The sequence below is a fragment of the Podospora anserina genome, chromosome 1, assembly GCF_000226545.1.
Source record: "Podospora anserina S mat+ genomic DNA chromosome 1, supercontig 4".
In the NCBI taxonomy this organism is placed as follows: domain Eukaryota; kingdom Fungi; phylum Ascomycota; class Sordariomycetes; order Sordariales; family Podosporaceae; genus Podospora; species Podospora anserina.
The window spans coordinates 2,024,934-2,039,261 of NW_001914853.1; the positions used below are offsets into that span (position 1 = coordinate 2,024,934).

The window sequence follows — 14,328 nt, forward strand, 5'->3', positions numbered from 1 at the left end:
TTTTGGTATGAGCGGTGTAAGGTTAGTTTGTATGGAGAGTGTTGTGAGTTATCAATCAAAAATGTTGTTTACTTTGGAAAGTGATGCAGCGACCTGCTGCTGGACTGGTCAAGGTATAGGGCTGGGTGGTTGCCTGTGTGGGCGCCTCTGTGGGTGTGGAGTTGCTCCCGGGGATATAACTTAACGGTCGAGTTCGAGAACAACTCTCACGAGGGACGCCTCCAGGGTTGGGTGGCGTAGTGGTATGAGAGGACGCTCTGCATACTGCTACGACCAACGCACCCGGAGAGATTCCGCAGACTGACACCAGATCTGAGCGCACCCTACGGGTTCGACTCAAGACCGGGTCATGCTGCGGAACTCTTTTTTTTTCTTTTCTTTTCTTTTTTTTTCTCTTTTTTTTTCTCTTTTTTTTCTCTTTTTTTTCCTCTTTTCCCCCCCCCTTTTTTTTTCTTTTTTTATATCTTGCGATTATCTTTCGACTTTTCTTTTTCCTGAATATCGATTCTTTCTTATGAATGCAGAGACCCACGAGCCGAAGTAATTTACTTTTAACCATCATGATGGATTATTAACTAACAACGAACGATCAATAGAAAAATATCTTTCAACCCTTTGCGAAGCTGCCGCGTCTCTCTCCCTCTCTCCTTCTCTCTCTCGACTCTCAACTCTGAACGTCAACTGCTTCCCATCACCCCCATCCCACCCGATGCCCTCCAGCCTCGCCGGGTGCATTCTCGACGGATGCTGCTCAATACACTCCCCCGCCCTTCTTCTCCCAACTTGGCGGCCGTCTCTCGACATCCATCCCGACCACCTTTCTCTTCAGCCTTCCACCACCCTCCCTCTCCCAACTCCTCATCCAGTATCTCGGCCGACTAAAGCTCACGTTAAAGTTTCACTACCGAACATCACCAGACACACAATGGTTCCTCACATATCGGACGATGACACCAAGCCCTTCTTCTTCGGTTACTTCTGGCACGAAGTCAGGGGGCTACCTGGCCTACCAAGCACTACGGCCTTGGTCATGACTGTGTGAGGTCATTTTTGCTGTTGGTTATTACGATGTAGTGGATGGCGGAGACATGTCTTGCTCAGAAGATGCGATGAGTTGTGGTGATGCCTTCAGTCCCATGTTTTCACCCTAAAGCCTTGGCATTCAGGGGCTACTGGCCTCACGGATACAATACCTCGATGAACAGCTTCACATGTCATATGACACCGAAACCCGAAACTCAAAAACCTCATTGCGCTCGCGCTTAAATAGCCATACAAAACCCAGTCATCCAAGCAAATTCAGTCGCTTCCTCACTTCACCCCTAAAGAAACCTCGCCAACTTCCCCAGCGCTGTCTCCTGCTTCGGTACCACAACCACCTCCTCATACTCAACCTCCTCCTCCTCCCCCTCCGACTGCTCTCCAATCTCCTCCTCTTCTTCCTCCTTCTTCACCGCAAAGAAATCCCCCAGCGTTGGCGGAAGCATCTTTTGCTTCCCTTTACCCTCCCCAACCCCAACCCCCAAACTCCTCACAGTAACCGGGCTCGAACTCAGCAGATCATCCCCCGGCTTCACCGTCCCTGTATCATCATCATTCAGCAAATCCCTGGTTACCGTCCCCCTATCATCCTCACTCAACAAATCCTTCTGCTCCTCCACCGGCACAAGCAGCTCCTCCCGCGGCGTAATAACGACAGACTCTAACCCCGCAATCAACTCAGCCTCCGACGCCGAAGTAGGCTCCCCTTCCGTCTCGAACTGAGCAACGCTCTCCTGCTGCTGCTCATCACCATCATCGTCGTGCTGAAAGAAATGCACAATCTCCCCCCGGTGCACAATTCTCCCATCCGCCATCTTGAGAAAGTCGATATCCCGGAGATCAGACTGATGTTCATCATCCTCCACCACCAAACCCTCCCTATTGACAACCTCCTGCGTCCTCGGCATCTTGAGTTTATTCCCCATCCCCAAATCAATCAAACCATTCTCCCTCCCATTGACAATCCGTCCCAGCTCATCGGGGAAAAGCCAAGGAAACGTCACCAACGGCATCGACCTCGCCGTGATCCTCCTCGCATTGATCGTCCCATCTGCGAGCACCTGCGGCTGACGAGCTTGATACAGCGCAATCCGCATCTCCTCGCAGGTGACCTGGTACATGGCCGCCACAAACGGCCCCAGCTTCTCAAAGTGCCGATCTCCCGCCGCCTTGATGCACTCGGCCCGGAACTGCTCCCTGAGCGCGGCTGCCTCCCTGCCGACTTTCTCCTGAACCTTGTAGTCGGACCCGACTCGGGGCTTGAACATGACGAACCCGGTCCAGACTTCAAACTCGGTGCGGATCTCGAGCATGCCGAGGATTCTACGCATGGCAATGTCGTATTGCGTCTTGATCTTGCGTGCTGTTTTCAACACCTCCTGATCGAGCATATACCGAGACAAAATCCGTCTGTCAAACGGCGACTGGTAGTTCTTCGTCGAGTCAAAGTCTTGCGTGTGAACCATGTCATAGAGCTGTCCCAAAGCAGTCTTGGAGTGGTAACTGCCCTTCTGTCTCTCCATGAAGTGAGGCCACGATCTTGGATTTAGCTTCTTGCTCCATTCTGCCGGGACGCCCGTCTTGACATAGTCAACAGCGACCGAGTGCTACTATCAGTTAGCAGCTACCCAACATTCAACAGCCACAACCCACAACCCAAACATACCATCTCGGCAAGCTTCAAACACTTCTCACTCTTCGCCCCCTGCGGCTCCGCATCCGCCGTCGCAAGATGAGCGTGCGCAATAAAAGGCAACCTGTCGTTCTTCATGAACAACACAAAAAACGAGGCCAAACTCTCCATGATCGACTTCTTCGAGTCACTCGTCACAGGTGGCTGAGGCGTGTGGTCCATAGGAGGATGCGACCACTCCGTTGGCAACAGCTTCTCGTCCCAAATGACAAAAAAGTCATCCCCGTCCAGATCACCCCCTGAGCACATGCTCGGCACATCTCTGTCGCCCTCGAGGGGAAAAACCACCACATCACGAAGATGTCTCAACGCCGGAACGTCCACCGCTTCCACCACGCGAATATCCCCGGGGTGCAGAGAAGGGTTGCGACCAATAATACACAACCCAGCAATAGCCTTGTATCCGCTCGGATCATCTCGATCAGGAATCTGCAAAAAGATCTGAGGAAGTTGATCCCGCCGTATCCTCTGCCTCCCCTCCGTAGCCTTCGAATGCCCCCTCAGCGTCCCCGTCTCGTCCACACACCCCAGCACAAAAGCCCCCTTCTCCACCGCCAGCCTCGCCTTCTCCTTGAGCGTCTTCAAAGACCAAGCCCGCCACAGCTGCAAAACAGTCTTGACAAACGGCTCGTTCGAGTCCATAAACCCGCTCTTGATCATGCGCGCGATGCTAACCGTGGTCATGTTCTCGTCCACAAACGACGTGAGCATGTCCACCGCGCTCTTCCCGTCCGTCATGGCCCTGTCAAATCTGGATAGCTGCTCGCGCATCAGATCAACGAACACGTGGTCCGGGACACCCAACGACGACAGGATCGTGATGGTCTGCCGGTTGAGCGTGGCGCATGAAAAGCTGGAACACCGGACGACCTCCAGACCATTGTACGCAGCCGAGAACTTCTCCTGAGACGGCCGGATGTGAACCTCCGTTCCCTTGGCGTGCTTCCAACCAACCAGGACTCCTTTGCAGCCGCCCATGCGGAATTGGTACGCTGACGGTGGTGGATATACCTGCCAGTCTTCGGCCACCAGCCTGGAGAGCAGAGGAGAAATCCTCCCCACACCATCAGTAAAGCAGTGCTTGCCGTCCGCGGTGTTGATGTCTTCGATCTCGACGATGGGCGGGAATGTTCCACCCCTCAACACACGCGTGGTCGAGAAACACTGCCCTAGCCGGGCCGCATACTTTGCAACCACCTTGATATGTTCAAAGTTGCCCATCCACCTGCGAATGTCATCACAACTGGGCACCATGTCCCCCGCATGACTATCAGGCTGACAAAACATGAAAGCTCCATTTTCTCTGACTTGGGAGTTCCCAAACGCCAGAAACTTCCAGTGCCACTTCCCCATGCGAATGCCCCAAAAGAGGACTCGATAAACGCGGGTATAGAGGTCATCATCCCTGTCAGCATCGCTCCCTCTCACCCTCCCCTCCAGCTGCTCATCCGTGAACTGAATGCGCATAAAGTAATTCTGAAAAGTCCAGTAATGCCGAATGACTCGGTTGGTCGTCTCGACGGTGGGAGTGCTGAATATGATCTTGGTCGGCGTAACCATAACCTTCCGCACCAGAGCGCAGTAATGAGGCAGCCGGAGTGTGGTCGGGTAGTAAGTCAACGCCCCTACATCGGTAAGCAGACTCACCGGATCCCAGATCTTCCTTCCCATATCCGCGGCATACTCCAGCACCAAACGTGCTCGCTGAGGGTCTTGACCCTTAGGGATCTGCAAGCTCGAGCAGCTTCTCCAGAAACTCACGCCCAATGCTGTATTCGCACAGGATGCCCTGGGAGATGCAAACCTCCAGCTGATACCTGACGTCGAACGGGAGAAAGATGGTCGTGTCTGCCCAAGAGCAGCCAAATCTGCCGCCCATGAGTTTGCCTGAACAGTGGAAGAAACCACTTCGGACTCTCTGAGAATAGACCAAAGCTCAGGCTCTCGGTTTGGTGTCTGCGTAAAAGTGGCGTCAGTCGTCTTGATGTTCCAGTCTCGGAGGTCATGTTCAATCTTGCTCCACGTGGCGAGGTTGGCATAGCTCAGCTCGATCCAATACGTCGTCCATCGGCCAAAGTCGATTGTATTGGAATACTCGTCAAGAGACACCGGCTTTCGATCGCTGCTCTTGTCATTCCTGTCGGTGACATTGACAGCCCGGCACCACATCTCATTCTGCTCCCACGTCGTTCGATCTGCCCAAGCAGAACCATCCTCGTTCGTCCTTCTCTTCCAGAAGAGCGGGGAGTCCACCAGGGTCAGAACCAAGACGGTGCGCTCTGGGGCGGCATCCACCCGATAAATATGCTTGATAACTCCAAACTTGATCTCAATCCGGAATGCTTCCCAGTCCTGCTCAATCTTCAGCGGAAAGCTGATAACGAGCTTCTTCCGCTTAAAGTCCACCTTGAGACTGAGACTGGCAGCACGAGGGATCTCCTTCTTCCCCATGTAAACCGTAGGCTCGGTCAAAAGCCCGAAAACAAACTTGTCAAGACCCAGCTCCATCTTTTCCGCGCACACGTTTCCCAGCGGTGACTTGATTGTATTCGATTCGTATCGGTACTGAGAGGCAAAATGGGCGTCTATAGTGTGAGGGATGCCTTTGACCAAGATCTTGCACCTCCCATTATCTATAAAGCTGGTGTCTCTCGGGGGAGGCTCGAATCGTACTTTGCCCGCCCTGGGTCTCCTCACGCTCTCGTCCAGCTCCACGTAGATAACGTTGCCGTAACCACTAAAGTACTGCTTCAAATCCCAAGGAGAAGTGCCCTCGGGGACATCGCTAAGTATGACGAGGACATTCTTTCGCTGACCCCATTCAAGGGGAATAATGGCTGGCTGCCGGGGGCCCATCACGGTTGATGCACGCTGCTTGTTTTGGTTGTACTGTGGACGAGACGGACGGAGGGCACTACGAGATTGTCCACCGGACTGGTCGCTGCTACATCGACTCCAAGCACCGGCAGCCCCAGGTCGCTGTTGGCGAAACGGGCGCTGGATAGGCCCTCTGGTGTGGCGAATCATCGGGGGAACATCCTCCGAGGTAGAAGATCGTGAACTCCTGTCAAGCTCGACATCCGCACCCTTTCCGGACTGACTTGAGGAGGGGCCCACGGATGGTGGTCGCCCTTCAGCGATGAACGAGGGGAGCATTGTAGGAGTTGGATAATAGGGCGTGCCGGGGGGGGGGGGTTGGAGAGAGGATGAGGGCTTTAGTGATGATCGGGTGAAAAGATTGAAGTAAAAAATAAGGTGAGAGGGAAGACCATTTGAGGTAGTAATCACGCGCTTGCCAACTTTGAGATTGGATCGTTGTTTCCAGGTCGATGGGAAGGAGCGTATCTGTAAACTACTAGGTAGGTCTTGCAAGGCAGTCACCACCCGTTTGCCTGCGCAGTTTGTGTCGCATAATCTGCAAGTAACCGCTCCCTCTCTCTCTCTCTCTCTCGCTCTCTCTCTCTCTCTCTCGCTCTCTCTCTCTCTCTCTCGCTCTCTCTCTCTCTCTCTCTCTCTCTCTTAGCCCTCCAGGCAGTATCAATCTGAATTCCATTGCGATAACATACCTAAATTCACAAAAGCCACCCGAATCCTTCCTGATATCCCTTCTCTCCAAATTCCCATCTTCGTCTTCTGACACCTAACAGTGTCCAAGAGCACTCTTCCAGCTCTTGATCCAACGACAGCAACACGGCTGTAAACAAGACCAAAATAAAAACACCCAGTTCCAATATAAAACAAAAAGCAAGAACAAACAAACTTTTGGGATCTGCCCACCCAATGCTGAAAGCCCCCATTGACGACTGTGCATCCAACACCTCACCAGCCCGCTTCCATTGCCCCCTATGCTCTTCCACCGAGCCACCAATGTATGCAATGCAGACCCTTCTCCTCTTCGCTATCACCTCCAATGCTCCGTGATCAATGGTCGCCCAATGCCGTATAAAAATGCTCAGAAACATGTTCGTACTCCGTATCTCGTATTCCGTCGATGCATTTTTTCTAGCTTTGCCTGTCAAAGATTTTGCCCGGATTCATAATCCAATTTGGGTCCAACGCCATCTTGATAGCCCTCTGTTGGCAAGTCAGCTTACACATCCATTGAAGCATTACAAAATTAAAAAAAATTAAAAAAAAATAATAAAAAAATAAAAATAGAAAAAAATAGAAAAAAAACTCACCATCACCCCCAATGTATCCTCTCCCACCTCCCAAAGCAAGCTCTCCTTCTTGCCCCACCCGATCGAATGCTCTCCCGTACACGTTCCCTCCATCTCCAACGCCCTCTTCACCATATTCTTCACACACGCCTCCACCTTCTTCACCTCAGCCTTGTCCCGCCGATTATAAATAATGCTCTCGTGGAAATTCCCATCCCCAATGTGGCCCAATATACTCGCAAACAATCCCAACTCATCCATCTCCTTCTTGCTCACCTCAATGATATCCGCCAACCGGCTAAATGGCACCGCCACATCCGTGCTCCAGACCTCCTCCCCTTCCTTTCTGAGAGCCAACATACTCCACAGACTCTCCTTCCTCGCTGACCAAAGCAACTTCTGCTCTCTGGCATCCTTCGCAAACTCAAAATTGCTCCCCTTATTCGCCTTTGTGATCTTCTGTACCAGACCAATATTCTCCCTCACTCCTGCCTTTGTCCCAGAAAACTTGAAAAACAGCGTCGGCATCTCCTTCCACACCCTCGGCGCGGTGGCACCACCCATATTGACCACCTTCATCTGCACCTCGTCCATGATCTCCATTGCCGCGACAGGAATGCCCGTTTGCATGACCTCTGCCGCCGCGGAAGCAGCGTCACGAATGGAAGGGAAAGTCACGACCGCTACCGAAAACTCCTCCGGGATGACAGCGAGCTTAAGCGTGGCTTCTGTGACAAGACCCAATGTGCCCTCCGAGCCAACAAACAGACCGTTGAGGTTGTACCCAGCAGAAGACTTGCGCGGACGACGCCGCGTTTTGATCACTGTTCCGTCTGCAAGAACAACAGTCAAGTTGATGACCCAGTCTTTCATCGTGCCGTACTTCACCGCATTGGTGCCTGAGCAGTTGGTGCCAATCATGCCGCCTATTTTGGCGCTTGGCCCTAGATGGCTGTCAATATCTTTCACATTCAGAAGCAGTGTTGTTTTTGAAGGGGGGGGGGAAATAACTCACCAGGATCAATAGGAAAGAAGAGCCCGCTCTCCATCTTGGCCAGCTGCTCGTTCAAATCCTGCCAGCCAATGCTCGGCTGCACCACCACGTCCATGTCGTTCTTGTTGAACTGGACGATCCTGTCCATGTAGGCAAAGTCGACGCTGATGCCCCCGAAAGGTGCCGAGAAGTTGCCCTCGAGACTGGAACCGCCAGAATACGGAATGATTGGGACACGATACTTGTGACAAATGCGAGCGATAGTGGATACCTGCTCTGTAGAGCGCGGGTAGGCCACCGCGACTGGGAGCCCCTCAGGGTTGGAAGTCGACCATTCCGAGTACCCGTGAGCGTGGAGGTCGTCGGGGTCAGTGGATATGATGTCTTCCGCGCCGCCGATTTCTTGTCGGATTTCTCTTAGGGCCTTATCCTTGGTCAGACGCATGACGTGTGAGCTGGATGATTATCAAGAACGTACCTGCTCCATCTCATGCATGCTCGCATACCTAGGATAGGCGTACAAGCTATCAAACAGCATGGTCTTGGGAAGACTCCCATGCCGGAACTCAGACATGCCCCATCCAAACAACCCGGCAGTCGCCGCAACGGCCATGACACCCGAGTACGACCATACTGAAGCTTGCCTAGGCTGTTCACTGCTGCCGGAGGTGGAAGTGCGACGAATGGCACTTGTGCTGAAGCGTTGTTTGCCTGTGCTGTTCAAGCAAGTGAGAGAGCGGCCAAAGGGCTTGGCTGCCCTCGCAAGACGGGTTGCCGACATGCAGATGTCGCCTTTGAGATTTCGAGGCCCCGTTGTGACCCCTATAGACGCAAAGTGGGTGCCTTTCCGCCAGATTCGCTTCTTTTGGGACGCTTTTTATGTCCGGGCCGAATAGGTGCCCTTTGAAAAGAGCCTCAACCGAGAGGGTTACCCTTTTGGTGATCACCGAAGGGGCGGGGGTTGGGTTGCCTGAGTGTGCCAATCAGCCTCAATTCCTTACTGCACACAAAAGAAACAGAGAAGTAGGTTTGACAATACCTACCGCTTCCCTGATGCGGGTGGTGATGAGGTGACTCTTGAGTGTAGCGACGACTAAAGCCGCATACCATCTGCCACCTTGACAGCAAACTCCACAATGGAGCCTCGTAACGAATCTCGGTGAGGGCGTGATAGGCCAGAGGTGACCGAGGCAAAAAAAAAAAGAAAAAGGGGGAGACTGGAAGGTTATGACGACAAGGTACAGAAGAAGGTGGCATATGACGAGACCATAGTGGGCGTCTCTCGAACCAGTGACCTCGGCGAGAAAGATGCGGTGGGTGATATTGGAAAGCAAAGCTGTTGGGTAGGTATCGCCTCTTAATAAGAACGAGTTGCCGCGTCCAGATTTGGATTAAGATGCAGGATCAGGGTGGAGTAACACTTCTCTCCAATCAAGACGAACATGTTTGAGCTAGACCAGGTCCAGTAAAGAAGGGGGCTTGTAGTGTGGAAGGGTGGTGGTGGACACTTGACGGTCACTTGGATGGGAGGTATGTAAGAGGTACTACTACTGAGTACGCCTCCCGGTATGTGTGCACATACATGCCAAAAGACCAAAAGGACGGCAGCGGATCGAGTCACCACAGGCGGTGGGCAGGACCGGTGAGATGGGCGGGGACAACCGCAGGAGCCGGTCCGGCATGGTCAGATACACGGGGCTTTCAGAGGGAAACAGCCGTAGGTGCATGGGGGGAGTGCAAAGTGCAAATTACCGAAGGAATATGATGGAGAAGAGAGGTAAGCCAAGGTGCCAGTGGTGGGTGGTGGAAGATGGTTGGATCAAGAGGCTCTCGGACCTGGCACCCAGCTGACTCTCATGCTGGGCAACACTGAACAGGCGGACCGAGTCTGGGCTCGCTCCTGGTTGATCCCATCCAAAAGCAAAACGCAACAGCCCGGAGAGCTTCTGCTGTTGTGGTAGCACACATCCCGCTGACAGCTCCCACCCTCGTTTCCTTACTCCGTCACCCGTCCGTGGGGCGGTCGGCCGGCGCGCGCGCGTGTGTGTGTGTGTGTGTGTGGTGCACGGCAGTGGGGTGGACTTCGAGGTGAGGTGGAGGGAAGAATGGGCACGAGGGAGAAACAGAGATGTGAGAGAAAAATTCTTGCGTTGCATCACTTCGAGATTGTTGTCAGCGGTGGTATTGGTGCTAGTAACGATACCGGAAGAAATACACCGTATCGTAACAGCCGCACCAATTGCAACCAGTTGACTTGCTGGTTTCCGCATGTTCTTGTTCAGTGTTCAGAAATAGCCCTCTCAGGAATGATCAATGCTGTCGACAACTTGTCGATACAGATAAATCCAGGACCCAAGAATAGACGAGGCGAGTGAAGTGGCCGGTAATGTTACGGTACGGCTTCTTAAAATGCATTTTCCGAGAACGGCAAGTGGGGAGGAGTGGTCTAACATCCAACGCCCCGCACCTCTCTGGCTGCTTCTTCAACAACAAACTACCACTGGGGGAAGCGGGATGCCGGCGACAGAAAAGATGGCGATGTGACAAGCAATATGTAGAGGGTAGAGGTTGCTGCATGTGGCCCGAGCAAGTCACACCGTGCATCAGATGGACTTCACCGTGCGAAGAAATCTGATACATGTCGTCAGGGTCAATGCCAATCCGATATATTGCAACCCTCCTGAGAAGGTGGTGGTCGTGGATTGGGGGCATGATTGTTCTCCAATCTCCAATTGTCGCGGGATCCGCCTCCCATGATATCTTGACCTATGCTGGATTTGGTCACTTGGTTTCTCCGGTTCGGGCCTGGGCGTCGGAAGCAGACGTTGAGAATCTGGACATGGTCGATATCCTCTGCGCGCTGGTGTTCAGTGATTGGTCGGTGTATCTGATAGAGATTTGAAAGATGCCGCGAAAGGCGACAGCCCTCCCGATCATCGAGGATAGAGATCAAGGCCAGGCAAAGCACCCATGACCCGTCACACAGTGCAATTGTTTGCGCCCTGTTCGCGATTACAGCTACACCCGGGCGGGCTATAAACGCAGCTAGGTAGCGGATAGAGCACGGCATATCGGGATTCATCTTCCTCAAGCTCTGGTTCTGTGAAATATTGGGCCGTCAGCATGAACATAAATTGCCGAGAGGGTCAGGAGGACAACCCTGACGTTGAATCGGGTGTCTTGGTCTGAATGGCGCACACACAACGCCCGTAACACCCTCCATCATCTCTGCCAGACCGCCAGCGCCCAGTGGCTCCGTGGGCGTGGGGAGTCCCCAGTTGGGAGGTGTGTCGACGGCACGGGAGAGCTTGTCGGGATGGAGTGGTACCTCCAGTACAGATACGGTAATCGGAAAGGTGTACTGAGGTATCCAGGTCAGTCATCGACCCTACCCAGCTGGACTCTACTCACCTCCTGGTCTGCACGAGCGGCTCGATGGCCAGCTCTAAATTCCGGGTAGCTGCAGTGGAACACTTGAGGAAGATCTGTCGAAGGTCTGTTGGGAGAAAAGGGCCCAATCTCGGCCTTCTGTCGTCCGATGCCAAGCCGCGCTGCTGGGTCCTTTCTTGCCCCGCTATGAACGTTGTATTTAATACCGGCCGCACCTTGATGGCCAGGGGGGTGCCTTAATTGTCATCCAAATTTTGGAGACTGGGCCGGAAGCTCATCAGATCTCACATCATGGTGAGGCCATTGTCTGGTATTTTCACTGTTGAATCTTACCACGAAGCGTCGCAACCCTCGGGTTTCCCACCAAGCAAGCCAACACATTTAGAGCAGGTGAATTTTTGCTCTCCCGAATCTTGATAGAACCCCAACTCCAGAGAGGGGCTGGTCGACATGCATGTAACCTGGCCCAAACCAACCGATCGTCTTTTTCACATCAATGAAACCCGCGGGAGCCGTCAACATCAGAGACATTTTCACATGTTGCACAAGACGGCTATAGGCAAGTCTCGTGCCCTCGTATTGCCTGCCGGGATTACTTTCAGAAGCCTCCTCCATGCTCGTTTCTCCTGCCGCTGATGGTGTGTTGCCATATGACGCATCTCAGCCTGAACAGACGACACGCAAGACATTGAAAGTGAATGGCAGGCCTGGGTTACTGCCATCCCGTCCTTTATCAACCACCCCCACGCCCGGCCGAAATCCCCTCATCAAGTTTTTGTCAACCCTCCTGTGGCCCTCAGCTCGACTACCAGCCATCTCGGCGCTGCAAGGCACAGAAGCTTGCATCTGGGAGGATTCTCTCGTTTTACAACCTGGCTTGGCCCTGCAACGTGACGGTGAGTGTCCCCCTCCTCTTGACAGAGTACAGTGTACGTACGCGGCTTCCTCGTGGAAGCCAATGAATGGGAGATGTGCACCGGTCCACGTGCCCACCGCTCGCATCGATCCAGCAAAGCTCGACACGAGACGCTCAAGAAGAGAGTACAGAGGGTGGGGTTCGGGGTTCACCACATGTGTGGGCATTTACTATCAACGATCCCGGGTGCTGCGTCCAAAATCTCCCAGCCTCAAGCCGCGGAGAATCCGTCCCGACTGCAAAATCAAGGTCAGGAATGAGAAAGGAAACGAGCGGCGAAGCGGTTTCCGGCAAGCCCTGACCGACTATTCTGACTTTCGAGATGTGGTGGCGTCTGATCTTGTGAACATAATTGGTCCTCAGCTCCTCAACGAAGCGCTGTCAAGAGCTGCGGTGGAACGTGGTGGCAGGTTAGGGTGAGGCGAGAATCGAAGACAAGATGTTGACCGTCAACCCCTGAATAGGTAGCTGTGAGTGCGAAGTTCGCCGCCCCGGGCCGCCAATGACACAGAACATAACAGTCCAACTCCACCACATTCTTGAGCCTTTCGATGTCACGCTGCCCGGTGGACAGGCCTGGAAAAGAGGAATGATTCCCTGGTACTTTCTGTCATTTTTGTGGACTAGACGAAGAAATAATCCCAACGGAGGCAAACGAAGGACCCGGATCCTAGCCATCAGCCAGTCTTCGACCTCAACCAAGGAGAAGGGTCCCACGGAAGCCTCAACATGCAGGTGAAAATCTCACCTTGTCTCGTGACCTCGGTCTGATGTGCAGGCATCGATGCTAAGCCCAAGATCGTCCGCATCTACACCCGGCTCGACGTTTTGTACGTGTGGGGGAGAGGGGGCCGTCCATGCAGCAGCAACATAACGCAGGCTTAGCCTCCTGTACGGCCTTGAGTCGTTGGCTCGGCCTTTGCCCCTGGATGACACCGCCTGCTTGTTTGCTTTGCTCCCGGGGGGTAAGCTGTGGTTTTCTAGCTGCTTGATCATGTCTCTTATTGCTTACTCACGCACAAACAAAATCGACCGGTATAACGCTCGTCGAATCAGCAGGGCCGGTCTTACCAAATTGTAATACTTGAGATCCGCACTAACAGGTTGCTCAACATATCTGGGGACTTGCGCAGGCGGGCCTGTCAAAAGGCCCCAGGCTCTTTCCCCGCAAAATTGATGATGCTTTTTGCTGTATCACGGGGTACATCCTACGCATATCTTGGGGTACACTAGATGGGCAGTCGGTAACCTTTTGAAGCATGCAGACACATACATGACTTGTGGTAAACTTGGTAAAAAGACGGAAGGCTGTTTCGATTAACAGCGATTTTCAACATCCGAGGGGAATACCCCGAGAAATACACCGCATTCTCGTGGCTTCCGAGCCGGTGAGAAACGATGATCGGTAGAGGCTGAAAAGGGGGTGCTAAAGTGTTACACACTGGACCGTCCAGCACGTCTCGATTCCCACTCTTAAATTTTATTTTTTTTGAACTCTCTGGCCATATGTCTTTAGAATCTTTTGCCTTGTTCAAGTCCAGCAGCCTTTGACGACGTCCAAGTCCAAAACCCAGCAAGCAGGGTACTCACATACTCTCGGGTATCACCGGCCCTCCTCTTGCCTTTTCGCACCACCCCTCCCATCCTTCCAACTCCTATCTGCCGCCTCGATCGAACCCCCAGGCATCACATCTCATATTTTGAGCATCACGATATCAAAAGTCACATCGGAGAATCCACAACCCCAACGGTCTCAACAAACTCGGCAACTTTTCCACCAGCTTTTAGAAAAAGAGTCTAGCCAGTTCCAGCTTCAACGTCTCATCCCAGACCTCACAGGTTTGATAGTTTCAAAGTGAAGCCCCTATTACCACTCTCGATGGTTCTAGTCGACAAGTAGCCCCCTCTCCAAAGTGTTGGAAAATGCCACGGGCAATAAATATACTCAGTCAACCTAGCAGTCAATTCCAAAAAGAAAGCCAAACCAACAACCAACCCCCCCCCCCCCCCTTTCCCAAGACCTTCCCCAAGGTTCATCAGACATCATCTCCCGGTGCTTACAAGAGTGCAAAATGTCAAGAAAACACTTCAGGACAAACCTCCCTAATGAACAGCGTAACAAGAACCCCCCTTT

General features: G+C 53.0%; 3 protein-coding genes across 3 annotated transcripts; all 3 read right to left on the reverse strand.

Moving 5' to 3' along the window:
* Nucleotides 1-1,322: 1,322 nt before the first annotated feature.
* On the reverse strand, nucleotides 1,323-5,890 carry PODANS_1_19900 (uncharacterized protein; the record flags this gene model as incomplete). Its single annotated transcript, XM_001907419.1, has 2 exons — nucleotides 1,323-2,621; nucleotides 2,708-5,890. 2 exons carry the CDS (start codon nucleotides 5,888-5,890, stop codon nucleotides 1,323-1,325), a joined length of 4,482 nt encoding a protein of 1,493 aa, XP_001907454.1.
* An 846-nt stretch (nucleotides 5,891-6,736) lies between these two features.
* PODANS_1_19910 (uncharacterized protein) lies at nucleotides 6,737-8,669 on the reverse strand (the record flags this gene model as incomplete). The annotated part of the gene is made up of 4 exons (XM_001907420.1): nucleotides 6,737-6,808; nucleotides 6,916-7,838; nucleotides 7,910-8,312; nucleotides 8,367-8,669. 4 exons carry the CDS (start codon nucleotides 8,667-8,669, stop codon nucleotides 6,737-6,739), a joined length of 1,701 nt encoding a protein of 566 aa, XP_001907455.1.
* Nucleotides 8,670-12,748: 4,079 nt separating this feature from the next.
* Nucleotides 12,749-13,190, reverse strand: PODANS_1_19920 (uncharacterized protein; the record flags this gene model as incomplete). The annotated part of the gene is made up of 2 exons (XM_001907421.1): nucleotides 12,749-12,791; nucleotides 12,943-13,190. 2 exons carry the CDS (start codon nucleotides 13,188-13,190, stop codon nucleotides 12,749-12,751), a joined length of 291 nt encoding a protein of 96 aa, XP_001907456.1.
* Nucleotides 13,191-14,328: the final 1,138 nt, after the last annotated feature.